A 13,026-nucleotide genomic window follows, 5' to 3' on the forward strand; every position below is an offset into this window, starting at 1 on the left:
ATAACATTAATATCTTTAGAATCTGGATTGGTTACTCAGGCACTGAGTAGTAAATCAGGCCTTTTAAGTGCAGATCCAATTGATAGAAATGCAATTAGTCCTCACTTCTCTATGTTTTTAGTAATTTGCTACTAAAGTCTCTAAGCTATTTTCAAGGTTAGTGTCATTGACTTAAAGTTTGTCAATGGAAGGATTACAGAATCCATGATTTTAATTGTTGCAGTTGCATTGTACAAACTTATTAATTATGGGCAATCTAGGTTGTTGTTTCTCAATTGATTTGTTTTTTTCCATTGCATTACAGACAAAATGTGATTACTCAAAAGTATTTGACAAAGTGGGGTTAGATGGCAGAAATTAATTAGGCAGGGCTGCTGATGTAATTCATTTACATTAGAAGTCTGTGCGACATTATAATAACTAAGTTTTTCATAGGTGTCAGATTTTGATCATGTGTATTGTTCAGCTTGTGACTATTATTTACATAAAAACAAAAGCAGGATAGGCTATGCAATTCCTTGCTCCTCATTACCACTTAATTAAATCATAGCTGATTGTCACCATGCAGTGCAGTTTGGCTGTTTGAATTCCATATTCCTTGTTTTCCTTAACATACAAAGCTCTTAATCTTTGAATATATTCTTTGATTGAGCCACCATAACCTCTTTGGAATTCATTGCCCAAGAGACACTACTTCTAAGTGAAGAATTTTCTCTCTCTTGTCATTATTGTTGGTTCCTTTGATTCTGGACACCCTAGTCAGGGAATTGTCATGTGTTGATCTGTTCTGTCAAGCCTCATGAGAATTTTGTATATTCGCAGATCTGAACTCTAGAGAATGAACAACCAGTCTACCTTCCCTCTTTTTATGCATATGAGGACAATTTTACAAGGAAATGATTAATGCAATTTACTCAGGCTAAATTGAATAATCATGTATTGCTTAAAAATAAAATTATGCAATGCAGTACTTTTCTCCCTCTTAATCAGTCCTATTCTTATCGATTGGAAATAATACAATGTGTTTACAACTTCGAAGTGAGGAACAAAATGACACCATGGCAACTGTGATGCTCAAAGTACAATATTTGGCAGATGTTTCTCTGAAATCTTTTAAAGTTTTTTTCCCCATTTCCTTTTTCCACAATTAAAGTATCCTGAATTGACATAGTTATTTTCCACAGTGCAATACATTTGTAAACCAATTGACAATTTTGCATGATTAGGGAATAAAGAACATGATTCTTTTAGGACAAGGCCTTAAAGTTCAAGTTCTATACATTGGTTCCTTTCTACTTCCCCTGATTTCTCTTCGCATTGTTTAATGCGGGGTGGGGGGGGGTGTCGCTTCTGCAATGTTAATCTCAATGAGTGGGAGGGATGGGGCTCAGAGTGAACAGGCTTACTATACAATCAAGCGTATTCCTGAATCTCAAAAGTAGTTCATCTGGGGTTTAATTGGTGTCATATATACTTTGATAATAAATTTACTTTGCACTTTAAATTGGGTGTTACATGTAGATGTTCGGTGCTGTAGCTAGTCCTTTGTTTCAGGATTTGCATTCCATCTGCAGCACAGCTGCATTATGATCAGTAGCTTCACTGCTTGTGGTTTGCCAATTATTTACTGCTGCAGGGTCGAAGGATGTCATGGGCTAAAATGGCTGATGTTAAGAGTGTCACTTATCTTTTGTTTAGAATTGCAGTTGTCAAAAATGATTAATTTAGTTAATTCTGAGTGTATTGCGCTTGAGAACATTTTGTGTTGCTCTGTTAACATTCTAGTGATGAAGATGTAATTATTGAAATGTTTTGAGAATTAGACCTTCATTTGGGCCTCCTGGCAATTAAGCTCTCAAATTCATGCAAAGAAGAAAAGGAGGCATTACAGTCGGCCCTCCTTATCTGCGGGGGATTGGTTTTGGGAACACCCCACGGACACCAAAAAAAATGGATGCTCAAGTCCCGTTTATAAAATGGTGTAGTATTTGCATATAACCTACGCACATCCTCCCGTATACCTTAAATCATCTCTAGATTATTTGTAATACCTAATACAATGTAAATGCTATGTGAGTAGTTGTTATACTGTATTGTTCAGGGAATAATGACAGGGAAAAAAAGGTCTGTACATGTTAAGTTCAGAGGCAACCATCGTAGCTCTTCTGGGAATGCTGTTGCTGACTCAGCATCAACCAATCCTGATTCTCCCGTGTTCTTTAAGTTCTTGAGGCTGTAGTGCTTTACATAGTTACCCAGCCATCCCTTACTAGCTTTAAACTCCTTCATCTCGCTCACAACACAAGCAGCGAACGGATGAGATGTGAGAACAATGCTCAACTTCTGGGTTTTCCCGATCCGCGGTTGGTTAAATCCGTGCATACGGAACCCACAGTTAAGGAGGGCTGACTGTATATTTAAGTTTAGCACTAAGGTCCTTTGCTATCTAATGCCTTTTTGCCTGTGAAACACAGCATCACTCTCCCCACTCTGAGAAAAATCTTGACTATTATTAACTTTTAATACTTAGGGTTATCTCATTGTGTTATCAGATTTTCTTATTGGATTAATTGCAAATAATTAGCTACTGGAGTTGAGTGGCAAACTAAATCTGGTTCCTAATAGTAAACATAAAGTACACTGCAGATGCTGTGGTCAAATCAACACGTACAAACAAGCTGGATGAACTGGCAGCATCCGTTGAAATAAGCAATCAACGTTTCTGGCCAAGACCCTTCGTCGGGACTGAAGAAGGAGGGGCATCAAAGTTTCGGGCCGAGACCCTTCTTCAGTCCTGACGAAGGGCCTCAGCCCGAAACGTTGACTGCTCATTTCAACGGATGCTGCCCAACCTGCTGAGTTTATCCAGCTTGTTTGTATGTGTTGATAAATCTGGTTCCTAATCACTGTAGTGATCCAGGGTAAATCCTGATCTCTGATGCTGTCGGTGTGCAGGCTGCATGTCTTCTTTGATTCCCTGAGTTTCCCTTGGGTTGTTTGGTTTTCTCCCAAAAACACCTTTACTTTTTAAGGACGCTGAAGAGAGCTGGACTGTGCACATCAATACTCATGCCCGTCTACAGATGCATAGTAAATATATGCTGTGGACTTCCTCACTAATTGTACCCAGATGTGAAATTGTCTCTCTTGGTCTGTCAACACAAACTTGGTAGTAGAGGAGTCAGACTATACTATCCGAGGTGGTTAAGGAGAGATAATCTGCCCTCAGAATTGCTGGCCAGCTTGTATCGTTGTGCGACAGAGAGCATACTGACATACGAAATGACAATGTTGTCCTAAAGCTGCAGTAAACCAGATCACAAAGCACTCCAGTGGGTAATAAGGATGGCTCAGCACATCATTAGGACTCAACTACTGGACCTGGATGTAATCTACAACTCTCGATGCCTACTGACTGCTTGTAATATTGTTAAAGACCCATCCCATTCCTGGACACTGTTCCATCTCCTGCGATTTGGTATGAAATACGGAAACATAGTCAACGTAGAAAGACTAAGAAACATCTTCTTCCCAAGGACTGTTGGGCAGCTGAATTAAGGCTGATTTATACAAACCCCATTTCCAGAAAAGTTGGGATATTTTCCACAATGCAGTAAAAACAAAAATCTGTGATATGTTAATTCACTTGAGCCCTTATTTAACTGACAAAAGTACAAAGAAAAGATTTTCAATAGTTTTACTGATCAACTTAATTGTATTTTGTAAATATACACAAATTTAGAATTTGATGGCTGCAACACGCTCAACAAAAGTTGGGACAGAGTTAAAATAAGATTGAAAAGTGCACAGAATATTCAAGTAACACCGGTTTGGAAGATTCCACATTAAGCAGGCTAATTGGTAGCAGGTGAGATATCATGACTGGGTATAAAAGTAGCATCCATCAAAGGCTCAGTCTTTGCAAGCAAGGATGGGTTGTGGCTCACCCCTTTGTGCCAAAATTTGTGAGAGAATTGTTAGTCAGTTCAAAAGGAATACTTCCCAATACAAGATTGCAGAGAATTTAGGTCTTTCAACATCTACAGTACATAATATTGTGAAAAGATTCAGAGAATTCAGAGGCATCTCAGTGCATAAAGGACAAGGTTGGAAACCACTGTTAAATGCATGTGATCCTCGAGCCCTCAGGCGGTACTGCCTAAGAAGCTGTCATGCTACTGTGACAATTATAGCCACCTGGGCTCGGGAGTACTTCGGAAAACCATTGTCACTTAACACAGTCCGTCGCTGCATCTAGAAATGCAACTTGAAACTGTATTACGCAAGGAGGAAGCCATACATCAACTCTATGCAGAAACGCCGGCAAGTTCTCTGAGCCCGAGCTCATCTCAGATGGACTGAAAGACTGTGGAACCGTGTGCTGTGGTCAGATGAGTCCACATTTCAGCTAGTTTTCGGAAAAAACGGGCGTCGAGTTCTCCGTGCCAAAGACGAAAATGACCATCCTGATTGTTAGCAGTGAAAGGTGCAAAAGCCAGCATCTGTGATGGTATGGGGGTGCATCAGTGCCCACAGCATGGGTGAGTTGCGTGTATGTGAAGGTACCATTGACTCTGAGGCGTATATTAGGATTTTAGAGAGACATATGTTGCCATCAAGGCGAAGTCTCTTCCCGGGACGTCCATGCTTATTTCAGCAGGACAATGCCAGACCATATTCTGCACGGGCTACAACAGCGTGGTTTTGAGAACACAGAGTGCGTGTGCTTGACTGGCCTGCTGCCAGTCCAGGTCTATCTCCTATTGAAAATGTATGGTGCATCATGAAGAGGAGAATCAGACAACAGAAACCACGGACTGTTGAGCAGCTGAAGTCTTATATCAGGCAAGAATGGACAAAATTTCCAATTGCAAATCTACTACAGTTAGTATCTTCAGTTCCAAAACGATTAAAAAGTGTTAATAAAAGGAAAGGTGATGTAACACAATGGTAAACATGCCTCTGTCCCAACTTTTGTTGAGTGTGTTGCAGCCATCAAATTCTAAATTTGTGTATATTTACAAAATACAATTAAGTTGGTAAGTAAGACTATTGAAAATCTTTTCTTTGTACTTTAGTCAGTTAAATAAAGGTTCACGTGAATTAACATGTCACAGATTTTTGTTTTTATTGCATTTTAGAAAATATCCCAACTTTTCTGGAAATGGGGTTTGTACTTGTGCGTTGCATCTACGCCATAGGTGTCGTGTACCCTACACCGTACCAATGCAGTAGGGTGACATGCACCTCTCCAGAAAAGTAACACGTGTGTCACGGCGACGCAGTCTGCAACAACTGTGATCGGCCTGCTTGGTAGCATCGCATTTCCTCCTACACATTTCCATTTGCTTCTTCTCCGCCATGTCTGTACACAGATATGAAATAAAGAACCAAATCAAATCTACCTGCTGGCATGCAGAAATGTTTGATATGCATTTCCTCGTCCATGTCTCTCACAAAGAAACTCAACACATTGGCATAGAAACCCCAGCGCCAACTAGTGTTTTGGTGCACACCAACGCATGCTTGCTATGGCGTAGAGCAGGCATGGGCAAACTACGGCCCGGGGGCCATATGCGGCCCGTTAAGCTTTTTAATCCGGCCTGCAGAACTTGATGAAATTATATTAATAAACCTTGTTAACATTTTTTCCCCGCAATTCTGGCGTTTTCCCAATAGATGACACACTCTATATACATTTGTGGCGACCCATTTCCTGGCACATCCGAACCGGCTCACAATTAGCCAGCGTTCCGGCTAAGGGAGATAGCCTGCGGGGATTTGTGAGCACAGAGCTTTCGAGCCCCTGCGCCACGGGGGGGCAGGTTGAGGGAGGCTTAAAAGTGAGATTGGGGATTTCGAATAAAGTTTTTTTCTTCGACTGCAGTTACCGACTCCGTGTCGTAATTTTAGCGCTGCATGTAGCACACTGCTACACATTGACCTTTGTTGAGGTGCAGCATATTACTCCACATTTGCGCTTTACTCTTTGTTCGGCTCGACCTATTTGTGTGAACAGGCGTTCAGCTTCATGAACATCAACAAAGACAGCCACAGATCCAAGTTAACTGACCAACACCTCAGATCCATCCTGAGAATCGCCACAACAAAACTAAATCCAGACTTTGATGCGCTGGCTAAAAAGGGAGACCAACAACTGAAATTAAAAATAAGTTTCTTCGTTGTGTTATGTAAAAAATGCATTTGAAAATATTTTTTTCAATAAGCCTTACATGTTACATGTCATTTCTGTTAAGTAATGGACATGAGTAGTGCGCAGGTGCACGTACATTCTCAAAATAAAAAAATGCGCTCCAGATCAAATAACGCGCTCCGCATACTGGCGCATACATGTTCTGTCCTTGTGCTGGTCGTTGTTGAGTTTTGGCACAGGGGACAATTGAATAAGAAGGAGCAGGACAAGTAGACCTGCATCTCCTACCGTTTTTGAAATAAAGACAGTCAGGAGGAGAGTGACGATGATAATATCTTGAAGGATAACAGAATTTTCAGTGCTTTAAAATAATAACTGTTACTATTAAAAAAAGCTGTATTTTATTCATTTAATTTTCAGTGTTTTAAAAGTCATTTCAATAAATAGCTAAATACCATGGGACTTCAAAGACAGATATTTTGTTGTAATGCATTTGTTCATTTTCAATTGAAATTAAAGCACATGTTTTCTACATATCCCATGATATTTTATTTTCTCTTATGAGGTGTATTACCAAAACACTTCGTCCATCTGCTCCTGGTCCGGCCCCCCTGTCAAATTTTAGAACCCTTTGTGGCCCACAAGTCAAAAAGTTTGCCCACCCCTGGCGTAGAGCAATGCAAAAGTGAAAATCAGGGTTATGGAGTAGGCTACGGCGTAGCCCGTATGCACAAGTATACACCAATTACCTTTGAGTATTATGGACCATCAAAGTCACTTGTGCATGTAAATTTGGGAATTTTTATAATGTATATTAAGCTGTACCAGGTACATTGCTTTGCACAGACTGGAGTAGCATAGCAATCTCATTGTTGTGAGCAATAACTATAAAGTTCTATTCTGTTCTAAAGAGCATCCTAACTTGCAGCATCACAGCATCAATGCGTGTTACAGAAACTGCACTGCAGTAGACAGGAAGGTTCTACAATACTGCCCAACACATCATCAGCACCAGCCTACCCATCATCAAGGACATATATACAGAGAGGTGCAAGAAAAAAGCTAGCAACATCATGAAATATCCCACCTACCCTGCTTTGGACTGTTTGTCCCACTCCCATCAGGGAGGAAGCTCCAGTTAAAAGGAAAAGTTTGTAAACCCTTTGCAATTACCTGGTGTTCTGCATTAATTACTCATAAGATGTGGTCTTATCTTCATCCAAGTCACAATAATAGACTACCACAATCTGCCTAAACTAATAACACACCAACAATTGTTCTTTTCATGTCTTTTATTAAACACATTGTTTGATCATTCACAGTCCAAGCTGGGAAAAGTATGTGAACCCTAGTATTTAATAACCGGTGGAACTTCCTTTAGCAGCAATAACCTTCACCAAACATTTCCTGTAGCTGCTGATCAGACTTACACAACGGTGAGGAGGAATTTAGACCATTCCTCCATACAGAATTGTATGAACAGCCCTCTTCAGTTCATGCCACAGCATCTCAATTAGGTTAAAGTGTGGATTCTGACTTTGTCTTTGTGTTGGAAAAACACAAATTTTCTTTTTAATCCATTCTGTTGTTGATTTACTGTTGTGTTTCAGAACATTGTCTTGTTGATGAACCAACTTCTATGAAGCTTCACGTGACGGACTGCTACCCTGACAATTTGCTGCAAAATGTCTTGTTGCAATTTTGAATTCATTGTTCTCTCAATGATTGTCAGCTGTCCAGGTGGTGAGGCAACAAAGCAATTACAAACCATAATGCTCCTTCCACTATGCTTCACAATTGGGATGAAGTTCTGGTGTGCAGTGCTTTTTCCTCCCAACATAGCAGTGTGCATTTCTGCCAAAGAGTTCAACTTTTGTCTCATCTGTCCACAGAACGTTGTCACAGAGGTATTGTAGAGGTATCTAGGTAGTCCTTTGCAAACTTCAGACATGCAACAATTTTCATTTCGAGAGCAGTGGTTTCCTCCATGGTGTCTTTCCATGAATACCATTCTTGTTCAGTGTATTTCCTATCGTGGACAGATGAACAGAGACTTTAGCAAGTACTAGAGATTTCTGAAATTCTTCTGCTGATACCCTTGGGTTCTTTTTCACCTCCTTCAGCATTGCCGTCATGCTTCTGGTGTGATCTTTGCAGTATGCCCACTCTGAGTGAGACTAGCAACAGTACTGAATTTCCTCCATTTGTAGACAATTTTTCTGGTGGACTGACTAACTCGGGTATTTAGAAATTCTTTTGTAGCCTTTTCCAGCTTCATGCATCTCTACAATTCTTCTTCTAAGGTCCTCTGAGAGTTGTTTTGATCAAGGCATGATGCACATAAACAGATCTTGAGAAGAGCAAGCTCTGTCAGTAGTCTGACAGTGTGTGTTTTGTATTGGACAGGGCACCTCTGCAACCCAGTTCTCCAATCTCATCTCATTGATTGGAACACCTGACTCCAAATGGCTTTTGTCGAAGGCATTACTCCAGAGATTTACATCCTTCTCTGAACCTGGACTGCGATTGTTTAAATGGTGTACTTAGTATTGATGAGAAGTACAATTGTTGGTGTGTTATTAGCTTTGGCAGATTGTGGTTGTCTATTATTGTGACTTAGATGAAGGTCGGATCATATTTTATGAGTAATTAATGCAGAAAAACCAGTAATTGCAAAAGGTTCACAAACTTTCTTGCAACTGTATGTAGCATCCACGCCAGGACCACAAAACTTAAAAACAGTTACTTTTCCCAAGCAATAAGGTTGATCAGCACCTCACTCACTAACCCACACCACCTCATACCCACCACCACTACTTTATCATTTCCTGTCACAGTCACCTTGTGTACAGACACCCCTGTGCGTAGCATCACTTTAAGAACATACAACCAATCTATCAATATAAGCTATATCAGTTCATTATATGTATTGTGTTTTATAATTATGGTGTTCTTGTTGAGTTTTTGTGCAGTGTTGACAGTCACGTACTGAAAATGACATTAAACAATCTTTAATAGAAACATAGAAAACCTTCAGCACAATACAGCACTTAGGCACACAATGTTGTGCTGAACATGTACTTACTTTAGACATTACTTAGGGTTAGCCATCGCCCTCTATTTTTCTATTTTCTAAGCTCCATATACCTATCCAAGAGTCTCTTAAAAGACCCTATTGTATCTGCCTCCACCACAGTCGCCAGCAGCCCATTCCATGCACTCATCACTCTCTGCGTTTTTTTTTAAAAACCTTACCTCTGACATCCCCTCTGTTACGACTTCCAAGCACCTTAAACTGTGCCCTCTCGTGTTAGCCATGTCAGCCCTGGGGAAAAGCCTTCGACTATCCACACAATCAGTGCCTCTCATCATCTTTACACCTCTATCAGGTCACCTCTCATCCTTTCCAAGAAGAAAAGGCCAAGCTCACTCAAACTATTCTCATAAGGCATGCTCCCCAATCCAGGCAACATCCTTGTAAATCTCCTCTGCACCCTTTCTATAGTTTCCACAACCTTCCTGTAGTGAGGTGACCAGAACTGAGTGCAGTACTCCAAGTGGGGTCTGACCAGGGTCCGATACAGATGTAACATTACCTCTCGGCTTTTGAACTCAATCCCACAGTTGATGAAGGCCAATGGACCATATGCCTTCTTAACCACACAGTCAGCTGCTGAGTCTTACCATTAATACTATATTCTGTCATTATATTTGACCTACCAAAGTGACCCACCTCACACTTATCTGGGTTGAACACCATCTGCCACTTCTCAGCCCAGTTTTGCATCCTATTGATGTCCTGTTGTAACCTCTGACAGCCCTCCACACTTGTCTACAACCACTCTTTGCCTTCTGTAAGCAAGCCAATTCTGGATCCACAATGCAAGGTCCCTCCGGATCCCATGCCTCCTTACTTTCTCAGTAAGCCTTGCATGGGGTACCTGAAATCCATATACACTACCTCACACTTATCTGGATCTGGATCCCATGCCTCCTTACTTGCTCAGTAAGCCTTGCATGGGGTTTCTGAAATCCATATACACTACCTCACACTTATCTGAAATCCATATACCCACCTCACACTTATCTGGGTTGAACACCATCTGCCACTTCTCAGCCCAGTTTTGCATCCTATCAATGTCCTGATGTAACCTCTGATAGCCCTCCACACTATCCATAATACCTCCAAGCTTTATGCCATCAGCAAATTTACTAACCCATCCCTCCAGTTCCTCATCCAGGTCATTTATAAAATTCACGGAAGAGTAGGGATCCCAGAACGGATTCCTGGGGCACACACTGGTGACCAATGCTCTCCTACTGAGAGACTTGACACCTCACCAAGTTCATTTCCCAATACCTGATCAAGCACTGCTCCTCTTCTTGTTAGGCTTATCTACATACTGTGTCAGGATACCTTCCAGAACACACTTAACAAACTCCACCCCATCTAAACCTCTTGCACTAGGGAGATACCAATCAATATTAAGGAAGTTTAAAATCTCCCACCACAATACCCTTGTGATTATTGCATCTTTTCAGAATCTGTCTCCCTATCTGCTCCTTGATGTCCCTGTTACTACTTGGGTGGTCCATTTTTTAAAAAAAAAACACCCAGTAGAGTTATTGACCCCTTCCTGTTCCTAACTTCCACCCACAGAGACTCAGTAGACAATCCCTCCATGACTTCCTCCTTTAATCATGTAAACGTGTGGTTTGAAAGGTTAATTGTCCCTAGTTGTAGATGAATTGGATATGGGGGAGGGGGTGTGGAATTCAATGTAAAATAGTTTAAATCTGTTATACATTTGAAGTAATGTATAACTGATTATTAAGTGAAAAAGAGTTATTGTTGAATGACCTGGAGTAGTTTTCCAGTCAAAGATCTTGAATTGAGAATCTGTTAGATCAAGTTTAAGTTCTGTTTATTGTACATATGTATACTGCCAAACGAAACAACATTCCTCTGGACCATGATGCACAGTGCAGAATGCTCCAGTTTCCTCCCACAGTCCAAAGATGTACCGGTTAGTAGGTTAATTTGTCATTATAGATTGTCTTCTGATTAGGCTAGGGTTAAATAGGTGGATTACTGGGTTGTATGGCTCATTGGGCTGGAGGGGACTGTTTTGTGTTTTATCTCTAAAATAAATAAATGCACACATAATACACAAGTCATATGGTAAAAATGATGATCTGGTTGTCTTTAAACCTTGTATGGTGTGCATTGAATTCTGCAAAAATAAAATTATATATGCTGTAATTCTTTTCCTCTTTCAGCCATTCCACCCTCTTGTAAACTTGGAATGTTCCCAAGACCTTCAGCCATTCCTCTGTGCAATGTATGCTCCAATTTGCACTGAATATGGGCGTGTTACTTTGCCATGCCGTAAGCTGTGTCAACGGGCATATGTGGAGTGTCATAAACTAATGGAAATGTTTGGTGTCACGTGGCCTGAAGAGATGGAGTGTGAAAAGTAAGCAAACTTTAATCCTCCTGAACCAAAATAAAAAGAAAGCAACAGAAATGTGATAGAAAATGTTGGAGTTTTTCCAACAGATCTGAAAATTTATGATGGAAAGATGAAATGTATGACTAAATAAAAGACCCTGACCCAAAACTTTTGCCAGTTTGTTTTTTTCTTTTTTGCCTGCCACATGGGTTTTTACAGTGGTTTCTGTTCACTTCAGGTTTTGAACATATTAGTTTGTTTAGCAATAATCTAATTCATTTGAGATTTGTACCTTTTATTTCAGATGCTGTCAGATGCACTGACCTTGTTTTCTTGATATTTGCATAATGGGAAAATGCGTACTTTTAAAACTATCATTACAGGCTTACTAGCATCCGACCTGTGGATTTTATTTTATGGCCATTTGGGTCTTGGTGTGTTTTAATACATAAAGGTTCACTGTGTCAATTTTGTCTTTGGGGAATATGTGGCTTTAAAGTCTGATATAGGCAGGAGAGAACTATTCCAAGAGATAAATGCCACATGCACCACTGCTTCCACATTGAGTGTAACAGTGTCCCTCAAAGAATTGACAGTTTCATCTTTCCATTAGTTCTGTACCCAGGAGAATTGCTGAATTTTGTTTTCAATGATAGAAACTGCTTTTCTCAGTAGTTAATTTTCAGTTTGCAAATTTAACTTTCATACATGTGCTGATCTGCACTAGGTTAAGACCACGCAATTGATGAGAATTGATGAAAAGGGCAGAAACTCTTATTCCACAAATTTTCTTGGAATAGGGCATTGAATAGGATTTTTTGAACTGAATTACAATGATGAGGGAAATAAAACACCATACATCTTGCTAGTAAACTGGATGGAAGCAGAATTACCATTTTTCTGGTTGTTTTGTGATCATGTTATTCTGGACTATTTGTAACAACCTAGCTACAAAAGACATGAAGTAAACAAAGTTCCATTGCCAAATTATTTTGTGACGCATGAGGCCAAATCTGGTTGCACTTGCCTTCTGCCTGTCTTGCTCATCCTCCAAGTTTGATGCAAAGGTTATTGCCTGTGTTCCAAAAATTGGCAGATTAGGGAATTGGTCTTTACTCCCAAACATGCTGATACAATGAGAGAAGAAAACATAGCCCAACAGTGAGGGGAAGATGCCTTGCATTTACTAAGGACAGTTGGGTATGAAGTTGAGCCTAGTGTGACCTGTAGTCAATGGACCCATCTGTTCGTAAAGCCATGATCAGTTGGGAAGTCATGCTAATAGACTGACAGCTATGGAGGTGGAAATCGCCTCCAATTCTTTTGTAACCCTTGGGTTCTCAAGCTTCCTAACCACATACAATTACATTAATTTTAGTCAATATACCTACAAATGGATTTTTTAAAATCAGAAATCAA

The 13,026-nt window shown here is 40.2% G+C and overlaps 1 protein-coding gene across 5 annotated transcripts in view; it reads left to right on the forward strand.

Moving 5' to 3' along the window:
- fzd3a (frizzled class receptor 3a) overlaps positions 1–13,026 on the forward strand; it is a 90,623-nt gene that overhangs the window by 50,399 nt on the left and 27,198 nt on the right. For all 5 annotated transcript variants that reach the window (XM_059982117.1, XM_059982116.1, XM_059982118.1 and 2 more), the window contains one exon: positions 11,435–11,631. In XM_059982117.1, the coding sequence (XP_059838100.1) occupies positions 11,435–11,631 (197 nt within the window). The remainder of the gene's footprint in view (positions 1–11,434; positions 11,632–13,026) is intronic.

The sequence above is a fragment of the Hypanus sabinus genome, chromosome 10, assembly GCF_030144855.1.
Source record: "Hypanus sabinus isolate sHypSab1 chromosome 10, sHypSab1.hap1, whole genome shotgun sequence".
NCBI classification, from domain to species: Eukaryota; Metazoa; Chordata; class Chondrichthyes; order Myliobatiformes; family Dasyatidae; genus Hypanus; species Hypanus sabinus.